Source organism: Myiozetetes cayanensis, unplaced genomic scaffold (genome assembly GCF_022539395.1).
Source record: "Myiozetetes cayanensis isolate MyiCay16 unplaced genomic scaffold, myiCay2020 scf3, whole genome shotgun sequence".
Lineage (NCBI taxonomy): Eukaryota > Metazoa > Chordata > Aves > Passeriformes > Tyrannidae > Myiozetetes > Myiozetetes cayanensis.
In genome coordinates this window covers 9,503,013-9,516,217 of record NW_026087521.1, presented here as the reverse complement: position 1 = coordinate 9,516,217, position 13,205 = coordinate 9,503,013, and the positions used below count along the sequence as shown (strand labels likewise).

At 37.1% G+C, this 13,205-nt stretch overlaps 1 protein-coding gene across 5 annotated transcripts in view; it reads right to left on the bottom strand.

Moving 5' to 3' along the window:
- Positions 1-13,205, bottom strand: part of CACNA2D1 (calcium voltage-gated channel auxiliary subunit alpha2delta 1) — an 843,568-nt gene that overhangs the window by 786,589 nt on the left and 43,774 nt on the right. For all 5 annotated transcript variants that reach the window (XR_007630104.1, XM_050325466.1, XM_050325463.1 and 2 more), the window contains exon 2: positions 7,587-7,668. Coding sequence is in view for 4 of the 5 variants with exons in the window: in XM_050325466.1 (XP_050181423.1) it covers positions 7,587-7,668 (82 nt within the window). In the remaining variant the exon portion in view is untranslated. The remainder of the gene's footprint in view (positions 1-7,586; positions 7,669-13,205) is intronic.

Here is a 13,205-nt window from a genome sequence, read left to right as displayed (position 1 = left end):
CCATATATGCCCTAGGTCCATCTGGTAGTTCATCAGAAAATAGTAGGAGGTACAAAATTCTTTGCCTTTGGCTAAAGCGTATACAAACTAAATCCAATTTGACACGTACAGTATTTTAAAATAAATAAATTATTAATAAAGATGGTAAAAATAAATGGAAATTTCAAATCCATGGATTTGTTTGATGTTTTCAATAAATAATTTCAGATTTCTGTAGTCTTTGCTAATTCATCCCATTTACTTTATGATTGTAAAGAAAGAGCCCCATAAATATCATGCCATTCATTGAGAAAAATAATAAAAACAACAATGTTTACAGATAAGTTGCCTCTCAAACCACCTTCTTAAGCAAGAATTGCAGACACCTATGAAAATAGGGAAGAACATTCAGATACAAATTTTACATGAAGTTCAAGTAAGTTGGTAAAGTCTCCCTTTGCACAGACCTCTACAAAGATAACAAAGAGAACAAGACAAGCACTATATGACACCTTCTGTAGGTCTAAGTTAGTGGCATGCCTCTGCCCATAGATCCTCTAGAACACAACATTGGCTTAGCTAAAATCTGTGGAGTCCAACAACAGAAACTTATTCTGGGTTACAACTCCTTCTGGTGGAAGGAAGCTTTCCTGACCATCCCTGCTCCAGGGCAGTTCACATCAGAGACCAGTCTCTCTTCAAAGTCACTCATCTCAGTTAAATTCCAGAAACTGATCCAAGACCTGGAAAGCTAAAAGCGTGGCCTGGGAAGCTGCTGCCAATGTGAGTGTTTCAGCAGACTCGCACCATCTGTGCATCAGGCACACAGACCTCACACTGAGCAGTGGATGAAATGTGCTCCTGCAGAACCTCGGCTGCGTTGTTAAGTAAGGAAGAGCTAATTATTATAAAACAACATTCAAAAGATTAAATAAATAAAAATCTTCTAACAGTTGTTGGTGGGCTCGTTTTTTGAACGGAACTCATCAGCACATATCACATATCCCGTATGTAGCTCTCTTTTCATTTTAGAAGAAGAAACAGTATTTCTATCTCAGTACAAATATAATTTAAAGGCCAAGTCAGTCTATATGGGTTCATTCTACAGCTCCTGGGACCATAATAACAGCATGCCTTATGAACATCATGCATGAACTGTTTTTCCAGCGATGTATCAAAAAGCAAACAGATTCAGAGAGTAGAGTTCTTTAGAACTGCCTCTCTGTCTGCTGCTTCATTCAATTATGCCATTGCTTGAAAAGGTTACATAGCACAAGATGGCATTTTTTTGCCACAACAGCCATAGTGAAGCTCCAGTGTGTTTGTCACGTCAAAGCTCTTAACACAGACCCACGTTTTTTAATGCAGTGTTTCTGTAAAAGAGGATTCTCTTCAATCAGTTTGGAACAGACAAGCTTGGGCATCGCTATAAGGCATGTTCTCTACTCCGAGGTCTTCCTTTCTGGGTACTGCAGGGTTCCCTTCCTTCTCTCTCCTGTCCCTAGAGGTATTTTAGGAGCTGGAATTCACAAGCATACTCATTGTAGTTTATTAGATTAAAAGAGCTGTCAATTAGCTTAGTCATGAGTCTTTGCTGTGAATCGTCTATGTAAAAATGGAAGTTGAGCATACTTTCATCAAAATGGTACTGTGTATTTACTTAATTCTGCAGTTCAGTAGGCTCTTCACCTCTTTTTTTTTTTTTTTTTTTTTCCCCCCCTGTATGCTAAGGTATCTGTTTTAGGTAAAGAATGTGACTTTGACCTTTGTACAATTTTTTGTCTTTTAAAAGACAATCAGATATAGCCTTGATATTTAGTTTGCTACATGGATTTTAAAATTCTATTGAGACGCTGTCTATTCCTTCTTACTTTTTTTTTCTAACAGTCTATTTACTCTGTAGAAAGCTTGTATCATTCACACCAGAGCAGCTTCACAACGCCTGAGTGCTTAGAGAGTTCATGAGTAAGACAAAGTTACATGAACCTTTTTAAGTTGAAATGACAATTACATGTCTACATTGTTTTTGTTTTTGTTTAGTTTTGTTTGCTTTTAAACACCATACTTATAACACTAGAGAGAATATACTAAGCTGTGCTTTGTTGAGAGACAGTTTAAGAAGCACACTAAGGCTCCTGTACCTCTTTATCAAAGATTTTCCTCTGTATCCTGTTTTCCTATTTTCAAGTCTCAAGATGTATATACATACAACACCTCCTTATAAACATTCCCTTTGCCCTTCTAGGGAAAAAAAAAAAAAATCATAGAAAGGACCCAACAATGTCCTCTTCAGATGGGCAACTACAGCAGCACTATGGTCCAGCTATAGCCTCTGTTTCTTGTGTGAAAATCAGCTTGTATTTTTTTAAAAGTACTTTTTACCTGCTTGACTTGTAAATTAAATGTTTTTAGGCATGATTCTTCACAAATGTTAATTAGGGTAATCCACTGCAGTCAGTGGAGTTCTGCCAGTTTTCAACCAGCTGAGTATTTTGGCATCTTGAATCCTGACTTCCTGCCTTGTTGAAGCAATCTTCGCATTACTATAATAGGGATACTACATTGGTACTAAATCCAAGTTGGAGTTCTTCCAGATCTCACCTAAATTCCTAGCAATGTCCAAAAAAGCAGGATTTAAAAATGTGCTTTAAAACTATTTTTGGAAGACTATTTTGAGACCATTCCCAGACGGTATAAATAAGATTTGAAGGACACAAAGGAGGAACTACATTTTAAACACAATCATGGAACTCACACTTAGATGTTACTAGTAGTAGTGTGGATTCATACCACCAAAGTAATAATTTACCACAACTAATTCAGAGGAAGAATGACCTGGAGCTAAAGCTCTAAATGGAAACATGAAAATCAAAGCTCAATTCTTGGCTGGATCAGGATTCTCTCTGTATGGCAAATATCAATTAGTGAGTACATCTGTAAATTAAAGATCATGTTTCTTTTGCACACCACAATAAGCCTCAGCTCTCACCTGCCTCTACATCTCCTACCCACCTCTATTTTGTCTGTTTCTTCTAGTCTAGATATACTGGTTTATCTGGTCAAGGCTAGGAGCCTCATTTAAATAAATTTAATTTAATGGCATCCAAGCTTTCTTTTACAGTTCTGCTTATTACAGTCATTATATTGCTGTCATCACTCCTAACAAGATAATAGGTGTGCAAAATGTCCATTGGCATAAGCATATTCATATTTTCAGAGACAGAATCATTGAAATAATTCACTAAATAAACTCCCAAATATTTTCTCTTATTAAGCATTACATGGAATATTCATTAATATATCATTTTGTGTCCTCTCTATAGAGATATTTTCAAAAGTTGTGATTAATGAGAGTTGCAATGGTTTAAAATGGCTGTATTATAAATGCAAAAGCAGGAGAAAGAGTGGTTATTCACTACGACAAGACCGTGATTCCAAGTCACTGTAAGAAAGTTGTCAATGACCAAAGAAAAGGGAATTCTTTTCTGAGGAGATTCTTCTCCTTAAATGTGATTTCATGAAATTTAATACATGTCGAATGCAAACACCTTAAATACTAATAATGCTTTGCCTGGTTATCTATGTCCACACCGCAGAATAAATTAGACTTTTACATAGGCACTGATCTCAACAGGGCAGCTATTCACCTAACACATCTCTCACCTAAGTTTAATGGTCATCTAGATTTTTATTTTTTTATTCCTTTGTAGGTACATCCAAAATTTTACATTCTCTCTAGTCAAAAGGTCTCCCAGTCTAAAATTAAATTAATTGAGAATTCAGGCAGTGCTCCTATCCCTCTCCATCATGGTCAGAAAAAAAATTTTACAGTTCTCCAGAAAAGACCATTGTGTAGTATAATTCCCTGCAGCACAAAGACCCCAGACATTTAATGCACATAGAAGTGTAAACAGCACTGATGAACCCTAAGATACTTTCAACAAGTCATGGGAGCACCATGAACTTGCATAGCACAGCAGCTAATTGAAAAAGCCCTGCTTGATTTATGAAGGATCAATTCACACCAGTTGATAATGTATTAATTGTGCTACTTTGAGAGTTATCTTGATCACTTTAGAGATCTTCATAGAAGACTCAATTGCGTGAAGCAGACACAGATTGTAACTTCAGCTGAATCAGTCGGAATTCTTTCCCTGAGTCCAGGGAGAGGTTGACCAGGCTGTGAAATGGTTACAGTCTGTTACATGTCCTTGCCAAGAGCTTTAACCTCACACTTGGCCAAATTAAAATTACATTTCCCTAGAACAAGGAAAGACATTTCTCCTACCAAAAGTCTATCTGATTATTACAGCTGTTGACAGAAAGTCATGTTTACTATTTTATAATAGGAGCACTCTGCTCCTTCTTTTTGTATTAATCATTCTGCTTTTGGGGGGAGAAGGGGCAGAAAAGCCAAAGAAATATATTTCTTTTTTTAAGTTTACATGAAGACTATAGGTTTGGCCCAAACAATTCTGGAGCTGGAATCAGAAAAAAAGCTGAAAATTCAATCTGACTGTAAGTATTTTTAAATCTAGAGCAACTGAAGGCAAGTTCTGTGAATAAAAGTGACAAGCATGCAGGTGTGATGTTTTTCATGTATTGTAGTCTTCATTTTTCCAAGATCGTGGTTTGTTTCAGGAGAGATCTGACTAAATGTTAATGGGTAGCAAGCAGGAAAAAAGGAATGCATCAAAAATTGGTAAAGTGACAATAGCCTGTAAACAAGAGGAAAGTGGGAGAGACTGCATGGCTCACACCTTTCAGGTCTTTGCATTCTCCCTTGTAGGCAAGACACCTAATTAAAACGTTGTGGCTAGAGAAAGACATCATGCAACTTAGGTCAAACAAATGGCTTTGATATAGAGAGATATCTTACATGGAAACATCCCCCTTTCAAGCTTTTAATCCTAGGATTACAAGCACATATCAACCATCTGTGGATATCCTCTGAGATAACATTATTTGCTTGTAGTGCATTATAAATTCTGGCTTTCAAAAATAAACTTACCTACAGTATTCACACACTCATGGTTTTTTTTGTTTTTATCCACATGAATGTCACTGCAGTAAATCTGGTAGCACTACAGATTATTAGGTTTGACCAGTAGTCTTCATTATAAGACTGCTTTAGAAGGTTGTGAGTTTGCCGAATATTAACTACATAAACTAATGTTTTCCTCAGGGAAAAAAAGAGTGACAGCATCAGTCTCTTGGCTTTTCATTATCTATTTTACTATGTGTCTTCACATGCAAATGCCTGCCAAAGTGGTTGAGAGATTAACTCATTGTTTTGCTCAAGTCAGAAATCCTCTGTAACTCATTTTCCTATTGCTTCTGCATTGTAGATTAAAACCTCAACACTGTGTACTCAAGGATACATTTTAGTCTCTGGTGTTCAAAAAATTTTAGCCTGAAAAGTACCTACAGATCATTGCAGAGATTTTATCAGCTGAGATCCTACACACAGGTGTATTCCAACCCAGTGAGCATCACTCCTGGAGAACGTCCCACCTCCTCTGCAGTTAAAGATCAGACCACTTGCTGTGGTCTCTCAGGTGACCTCTACACTCATGTGGTCTATGCATTGAGGGGAGGAGAGGAAAACTGAATGAAGTAAAAAGGGCAAGAGAATGGGATATGGAAGTAGGAGATAACAGACCAGAAACTGGGAAGCAAAGAACAAGGAAGGGAAGGAGAAATAGAAAAATCATAAAGGAGAAAACTACAGGACTGAGAACTAGGGATGGAGAGGAAATGTGAAAAAGGGGAGGGACATTCCTGCGAAAGAGAAGAGACAGAAATTTGGGACAGGCTGTTCACACACAATGGACAGAATGTTTTGGAAATACTAAAACAAACTACAGAGGCCAGAGAGAGGTGCTGTTTTGGAAAAAGTTGAGGAGAGAGATCCTAAAATAGAGACAATAAATGGATGTAAAGAAGAAAGGCAGACTGGCCAAGTAGCAAAGGTAGGAACTGAGACAGAAACACAGAATAGGCTGAGGAGAGACGAAAAGATAGGCAAGAAACCCAGCAGGAATAGAATGGAAAGTTGCATATGAGATCAGCAGTATGATGCTGAATGATGAGATGGTAGAGAAAAAGAGACACAACAAGTGCAGAAGAGACCAGATCAAACCTAGATTAGATGAGCAAAAAGGACTCTTAGCAGAAACTCCTCACCAAAACCTGGAGACTGACTGTCTCAACAAGCAAGCCTTGTTGTTCTTTGTCAGCAGGTATGTGTGAAATCCACCTACAAAAACTCCAATCAGTGTTCCATGCTGGGTAAACCTCAGACTTCCTCAGGAAGCTCAAGTGATAGACATTTCTGTGTTGTTGAGATCCTGTGCTGGAAAACCATGCTTGTATGAATCTGATGATTTGTGTTAGGATTTCAAGATTTTGTTTTCAGTTTGTTTGGGGCTTTTGAAAAGTGCATCTAAAGCATCTGCCCTAAATTGTGTTGCAATATGAAGCACTCAAATATTAGGAAAGGCCAGTGGTGATCTCATCTGAGCTGAAGCTTGCACGTTATGAACATGGATGTGTGAGCGAATCATCTAGCCTACTCTTACAGTCAGTAAAGATAAAATATCCTTCTGGGACAGGATTCACACAAAACATGTGGTTAATGCGTCATTAAGGTCAAAGGAATACTGTTAAAACTGAGAAACTTCACACTTGATTCTTCTGTGTGCTTCTTAATGGTTTGAAACACAGCTACTACCCCTTTCAGAGATCATTTGAGAAGACTATGACTTCTGGAAACCAAATCTCAAGGCTTCAGGTTCAGTTCTCTAGCACCAGGGGCTTTTGTTGGCTGACAATAACTTATTTTCTTGATGTAACAGTAAAATTTCCCCTCATAATAGAGTCTCACATCACCTCAGATATCCATCAGTTCACAGAAGTAGACATGGCACTTGTGCAGGGACAGGGAGAGGGAAATGTATGATCATATGGCTGCATACTAGATATGATGTATACACACAAAGTTGTATAGGCAGAGTAATCCTGAAATTTTCTGAATTGGGACTTCACTTTTCTGCAATGTCAGATGTGTTGTTACATTCTATAAATAGAACACAGTGCAAAAAAATCTTCTCAATGAAAGGTTTGTAAATTCTTCACTAAACCAAACTTTGTGTTAAATTCAAAGAGATGAATAAAAGTAGTTTTCCTTCTCATCTATGTTTCTGCTAACCAGAGGCTGCCCCATGTTTAGGAAATATGTGTCAGAAAATAGTCTGCCTTGTTAATAGAGAGTAGAATTCTCCACTGCTGTGAATGGTTGCTTCCTGGATACTGTATTTGACAAACACAGAACATAAAAGCACTTGCTTCAGGTGGAAGAGCTGCAACAATGGTAAGCCTTCTGTCTAATATTGCAAAACTGATTAAATATTATCTATGAGCAAGTGCTGCAACACTGAGACTGAATAGATGGATGTCTATTATTCATTTCTCTCTCAGTAAGCACTGCAGAGTTTAATTTCCCAAAATCATTTTACTGTGTTGGGATGAAATGATCATAATGCCCACATGATTCACGCCATTCACTTCACTTTTTAGTTACTGCAGTCTGAGGTGTGTCTTCTTACCTCAGCAAGCTTTTCCACTCCGCTTGCAGTTCGTGCCAGTGTTACAAGATCTTCTTGCATTTTATCTACCCATGATTTTATCCTAAAAGAAACCAAAAAGAAAGGAGAGACATCCAATCAGACCACTGGCAAGTGGAAATCACATGCAATTATATAGCAAAAGGAAAGGGGAAAAAATCAGAATACATTGATCAAATTGAATACAGAACATAAATATTTGTGTTTGAGGGTTGTTTCCAATAGATCCTCTACCCAGTCTTGATGACCTCAATCTTCTGATACAGTTTTCTGCAGTGGCCACCACGCTAAGTCAGCTGGAAACCAAGCGTGCTATCGTATCTATGTAGCCAAGCTGCAGCAAAGATCTCCTCAACAGAGCTGGTAGGACAGGACAACCAGCCTGACCTGCAGCTCACTCCCAGCAATGCCTCTCCTGAGGGCCTCAAGGTCCCTCTCCCAACAGACAGCACAAGCAGAGAAAAAGAGCAATTGGGAGTAGGTTTACAAACCTGACTAAACTTTCTGGCCTGTAGCCCCTCTCCAGACACTTCAGGGAAGCAACAGCGAGACAGGCAGCTGTGGGCATGAGTTATTTTGGGAAGGCACATCTGCTCCTGGCTGCTGTCACCAGAGAACAGGTAATTTGCTGCTGTACATTCTCTACTCCCTGTGCCCAGCAAACCCAACTCTCTGGAAATGCACTGGATCCAACACAGTTTCTGTGTCATGCCATGTTCTGTAGCAGGGAAGGAGCCATGGTACCAGTTTATTTCAGTAAGGTCTGTGTTCAGAAGAAGGTTGTGTAGCTTGCCTAGCCAGAAAGTTTCATCTCCAACTCATCTCTCACATCATCCCTGTCATTATGCCAGCTTTCTGGCACAAATTTATCAAAACAAATTATTTATCCTAGCCATTTCCTAGCCTTAATCTAATACCCAAGGGATAATCTGCTTAGATTATTCATTAATAAAGACAGGAAAAAGAGAGATTCCATTTTTGCTGCAACATGGAAAAATTGGAAAACTAAGAAAGAAGATAGAAGACTGATTCTACTCTGTCTTTCCATGGCCATTAATACATTTTCCGTTAATCCAATGCCAATATCTTTAAAGAGTACAATCTCTCTTACAGAGTTGCCAGCTGACTACTTTTAATGAAGGATCCTTCCTCATGCTTCCTTCACACATGAAAACTATATTTTCATTGACTACAGCAGTTGACTTCATCATTGTTTTAGTACTCACAAACCTTCCCATCTATACTATGCTTTCCAAAAGCTGAGATAAAATAAATTTATTTCCTGGTTCAAGTCTGCACAAAGCCCTCTATCATATAAACATTTAGTTCAGTATAGAAATCAGTTTGTTTAAAATCATGGTGCATTATGTTTACCATGGTTTTAAGCCCATCATGTGCATCTGTGAGAAGACTATTGACTCACAAGCACAAGCATGAGCAAAAGAGTAAAACCAAGAAAACGCTATAGTCTTCCTTTTTTGAATGGTTTCTATTTTTCTGTGTGAAAGAATGAGGTATATGAAAGGTGAAAAAGTGAAACCCATTACCCAGAAGTGTTTTCAAAAGCATAAAATAAATAATTGAACACACTGAGATTTTTTTTTTTTTAACAATCCATTTCAGTTATAAAACTTGTGGGTGTTATTTCTAAGAGGAGTCAATAGGAAAAAAAATCAGGGAGGATTGATTTTTAAATTGACTTTTTCCATTTTCCACTGCTCTATATTTTTACTGAACATATTCCTCACTGTCCCTAAAGGAAACCGGAATTTTGAAAACAATTAGTTAGTTATCTAGCTAGTTAAATTTGAAATTTTGGAAGAAGTTACCCTTAAAAACAGTAATTACCTATTGGTACTATTACTTGTAAATCAAATATGGATCATTTTTCCTTTAACTTGCAAAAATATTGATTTTTCAATAAATACTTCTTATATATTGTCTAGAACTTCTGTCTCCACACAGTTAGCCCACACCTTGCCTTTTGGGGTTAGTCATGAGACTAGTCTTTGTTTTATTTTGGGTTTCATTTTGTTTTGTTTCAATTTGTGATTGAGCCAGGCTTCTGCTTCAGTCAATGGAAAACGGTATCTCCAGAGCTGATCCACTCTATCCTCAGCCAATATCAGCTTCTAAACTGGAATAGGAAGTCCACCTTCTCCCTAACTTAATGACAATTTCCCTCCCCATCTGTAACTAAAATGTAAATAATAAGGCTTCTTCCAATACTGACTGTATATTTACCTTAAAAGATTATTTTCTAGCGCATTCATCTTAGCTTGTTAGGCCTTCTGTAGTGAAAACTGCCTTTTTTTTGCTTTCCTGTACATCAGAGTCTAACATCATCATAGAATTATGAAATCATAGAATAGTTTGGCTTGGAAGGGACCTTTAAAGGTCATCTAGTCCAACTCCACCCTGCAATGAGCAAGGACATGTTCAACTACTTCAAGTGGTTCAGAGGGTAAAAAGTAATAACTTCAGAAGGGTTGTGTTAGATTACTATCAAAAGAACAAATGATAAAATGACATTTTACAACACTGAGGAAGCTCAGTATAGTTCCTCTTGCCTTCCCACAGGAATTTAAATATTATTAGTATTATTTATAAAGTAAAATATCATCAGTATTTCTGCTTCTCAGTTTCCTACCTTGCCACCAGACAAAAGTGTACGTTTGAGAAATTTCTTGTTCCTCATAGGCTGTTTTTCAGAAATGGACACATTCAGGTTCTAAAATTTTCACAGGAAAATGACATAGAATGTATAAAATAAAAGTTGTGGGTTTGGGGTTTTTTTCAGTTAAGGAACCATATTATCTCATTGTATTTTTTTATTTGTTTGTTCATTTGTTTGTTTAATTGTGAGTCTTTAAAAAGAAATAACTAGGAGCCTTTAGGCACTGAAATGCTTGGCTGGTGCTCCTTTTAACTGAAGCCTGCAATATTTGTCTGACAGCTGCTCATGGTCAGAGTTTATTTAACAATTGGAAAGCTGTCACAGAAAACGTGAGCTCCCATGACTTAAAGCAGCAACAGTCATTTTTTCTGCAAAGGGCACCAGCAGAAAGCCTGTACAAAAGGTTGGTTTGCTCCTATCGCTATTAGTTTAGCACAAACATTGCAATGGATGTTCCGCTGAAAGGTGATTACATTCCACAGGACAATTGATTTTAACCCCCTTCTCCCCCACACAGGTTGTCCCTGTGTGAAGCACTGACTGGACAAAAGGAGTGTGTAAGTGCCTTCCCACAGCAACTTCCAAGTGATCTGAATGATGAAGGAAAACGTCTGATTAAAGACAGACAGACACGGGTCATTTACTGGGGAATTAGAAGGTACAACCTTGCTGCTGTCACCTGGGTTGTGATCAGATTGATGAAGAAATAGCCAAAACACTACAGAGCCATCCATCCACGTCACATTATTAGCCAGCCTAGCATAACATCTATTTTGACAGCATAGAAAGCATTTATTTTTCATTTTTCTTACTTTTTAATATTTTTTCATTATTTTACAGGAAGACAGTTATATTTCCTAAAGTCAAAGGATTTTCACAGGTACGCTCCTAGTCACACCCCAAACAGAACTTTATATAGCATGTGCTACACCAAGAAATCTTTCTTTTAATTTCATTAAAAACCTACTTTTATATTAAACCTGTATACAAACTATACCAGGAGAACAGAGCACTGCTCAATTACAGGGGTAAAAGAGAACAAGAAATCTAGATGTAGAATAACCTGGCTATGACCTTTTTTTTTGCTGCTGAAACTGATGCAATATTTTTCTGCTGACTTCAAGGAAAGCAGATTCATGTAATGATATGCCATAGCTTTGCAGACCACTCACACTAATTTAAGGTCCATTAGCTGACTTCTGCTTGGATAATGTCTTACAAAGAGGCAGGCGTAGACCTTAACTCTGCCAATTGATGTCACTTGGTATATTGGAGATGCACATCCAGTTCTCTTCAGTGAAGATTACATTGTGCTCAAGTTTCTGAATAATTCTTGTATATAAAAATAGCAACAAGTGAAGTAATGAAAGATATATAAGTAGTGAGAGAAAGAAGTATTTTCAAAAAAGGTCAATTTTCTTTGATTATCAAAAAGAAAAAAATATACATAACAAATTGCTCCTAACTCAATTGAAAATTGGTGTTTGGAAAATTAAGATAAATGAGATTAGGCTCAGAAACAGAGAGCATGCCACAGTATATTTTTTCAACCTGACTACACTTTTTTGTTGCTCAGAAAAACCTTCACTTTCAGGTTCACATGTTTTTAGAAGATTTGCTGTCAGTGAAGGAGGAGGGAAAGGTTACAAAATTACTGTAACAGCAGGATTCCCAACCATTCTTTGTCTCTCTTAGGCAACACCAAAAGGCAAGTAGAAATTGTTACTGCAATTTGTAGAAGGCATGTGAAAGAAGAATATATTTTACAATGGAATTACTAACCTTCTACATAGAAATTACCTTTGTTGCTGCATTTACACCTCCCACTGCACAACTAGTGATTTTTAATAGCACTATACATTTTGATGACGTATAAGAAGACAGTACTCATACTTCAGGTATGGGTATGGATGGATAGATTTACAGAGAACCAGACTTTGGAAGGAGTAATAAAAGTAGGTTTTGTAAAATACTGAAGAAGTTGTCATTCACTAAAATCACACTGATTCTAAAACAGGGAAAGAAAGGAGTTGGACATGGGGAGACTGATGCAAATATCACTAAACCCCCATGATTATAAAATCAAGCTCTCGAATCTCCACTGTCTCTATAGCCAGAAAATGAATAAAACAGTGTTATATAATTTAGATGTGACATAAAAACAAATTAAGGCAAAGTTCTCCACATCAGCTTTTGTGAATTTTCCAGATCTTACTACAGTATTTGTAACAGTCCAGTTGATGCCATAGAGTGGAGAAGACTTAATTTCACCATCCAGATTCATGCTCACCTCATTCTATGACTTCTATGGCTATGAAAATTCTTGGGATATTGCACAAATCTCCAATTCTCCTTTTTTCTGTAGTTTGGAAATTTGCTAATGCACTATGTGAAGGAATGACAGCTTACAACTATACTGTAAATACTATATAAAATAAGAGTTAGAAAGGAAATTAAGGATTCTGAATTTTAAATGAAAAGAGGTATATGCTGCAAGTGCTGGAGATACAATAATGATACAGGCATGTATATGCAGTTCCAGCTATATGTTAAAAAACAAATCACACAATTTTGTATAAATATTTGGAAGAACTTTCATGTAACAAAAGCAAAACAAAGATTAATTCATGACATTAACTGCACTGAGTGAGGAAAATAGGGAAGTACAAAATGCATCTTCTGCTCGATAGGCAAAGATATTTCCTCTGTTGGCAAGAAGAAAAATAGTTCTTTGTTTCTTCACCCTCTTTGACTGTCTTATCTTACCAAATGTGATAAACTGCTGGCCATGGAGTTTGCAAGGAATTTCCAGGTATAAGATAGCCTCAATAGTCAAGGTCAGATGGACCCTCTTGTTTTTTCCTGTTTTCAAACTATACAATTTTTGCTTGGAATAGTTATTTCACATTTCTCAAATGGAAACA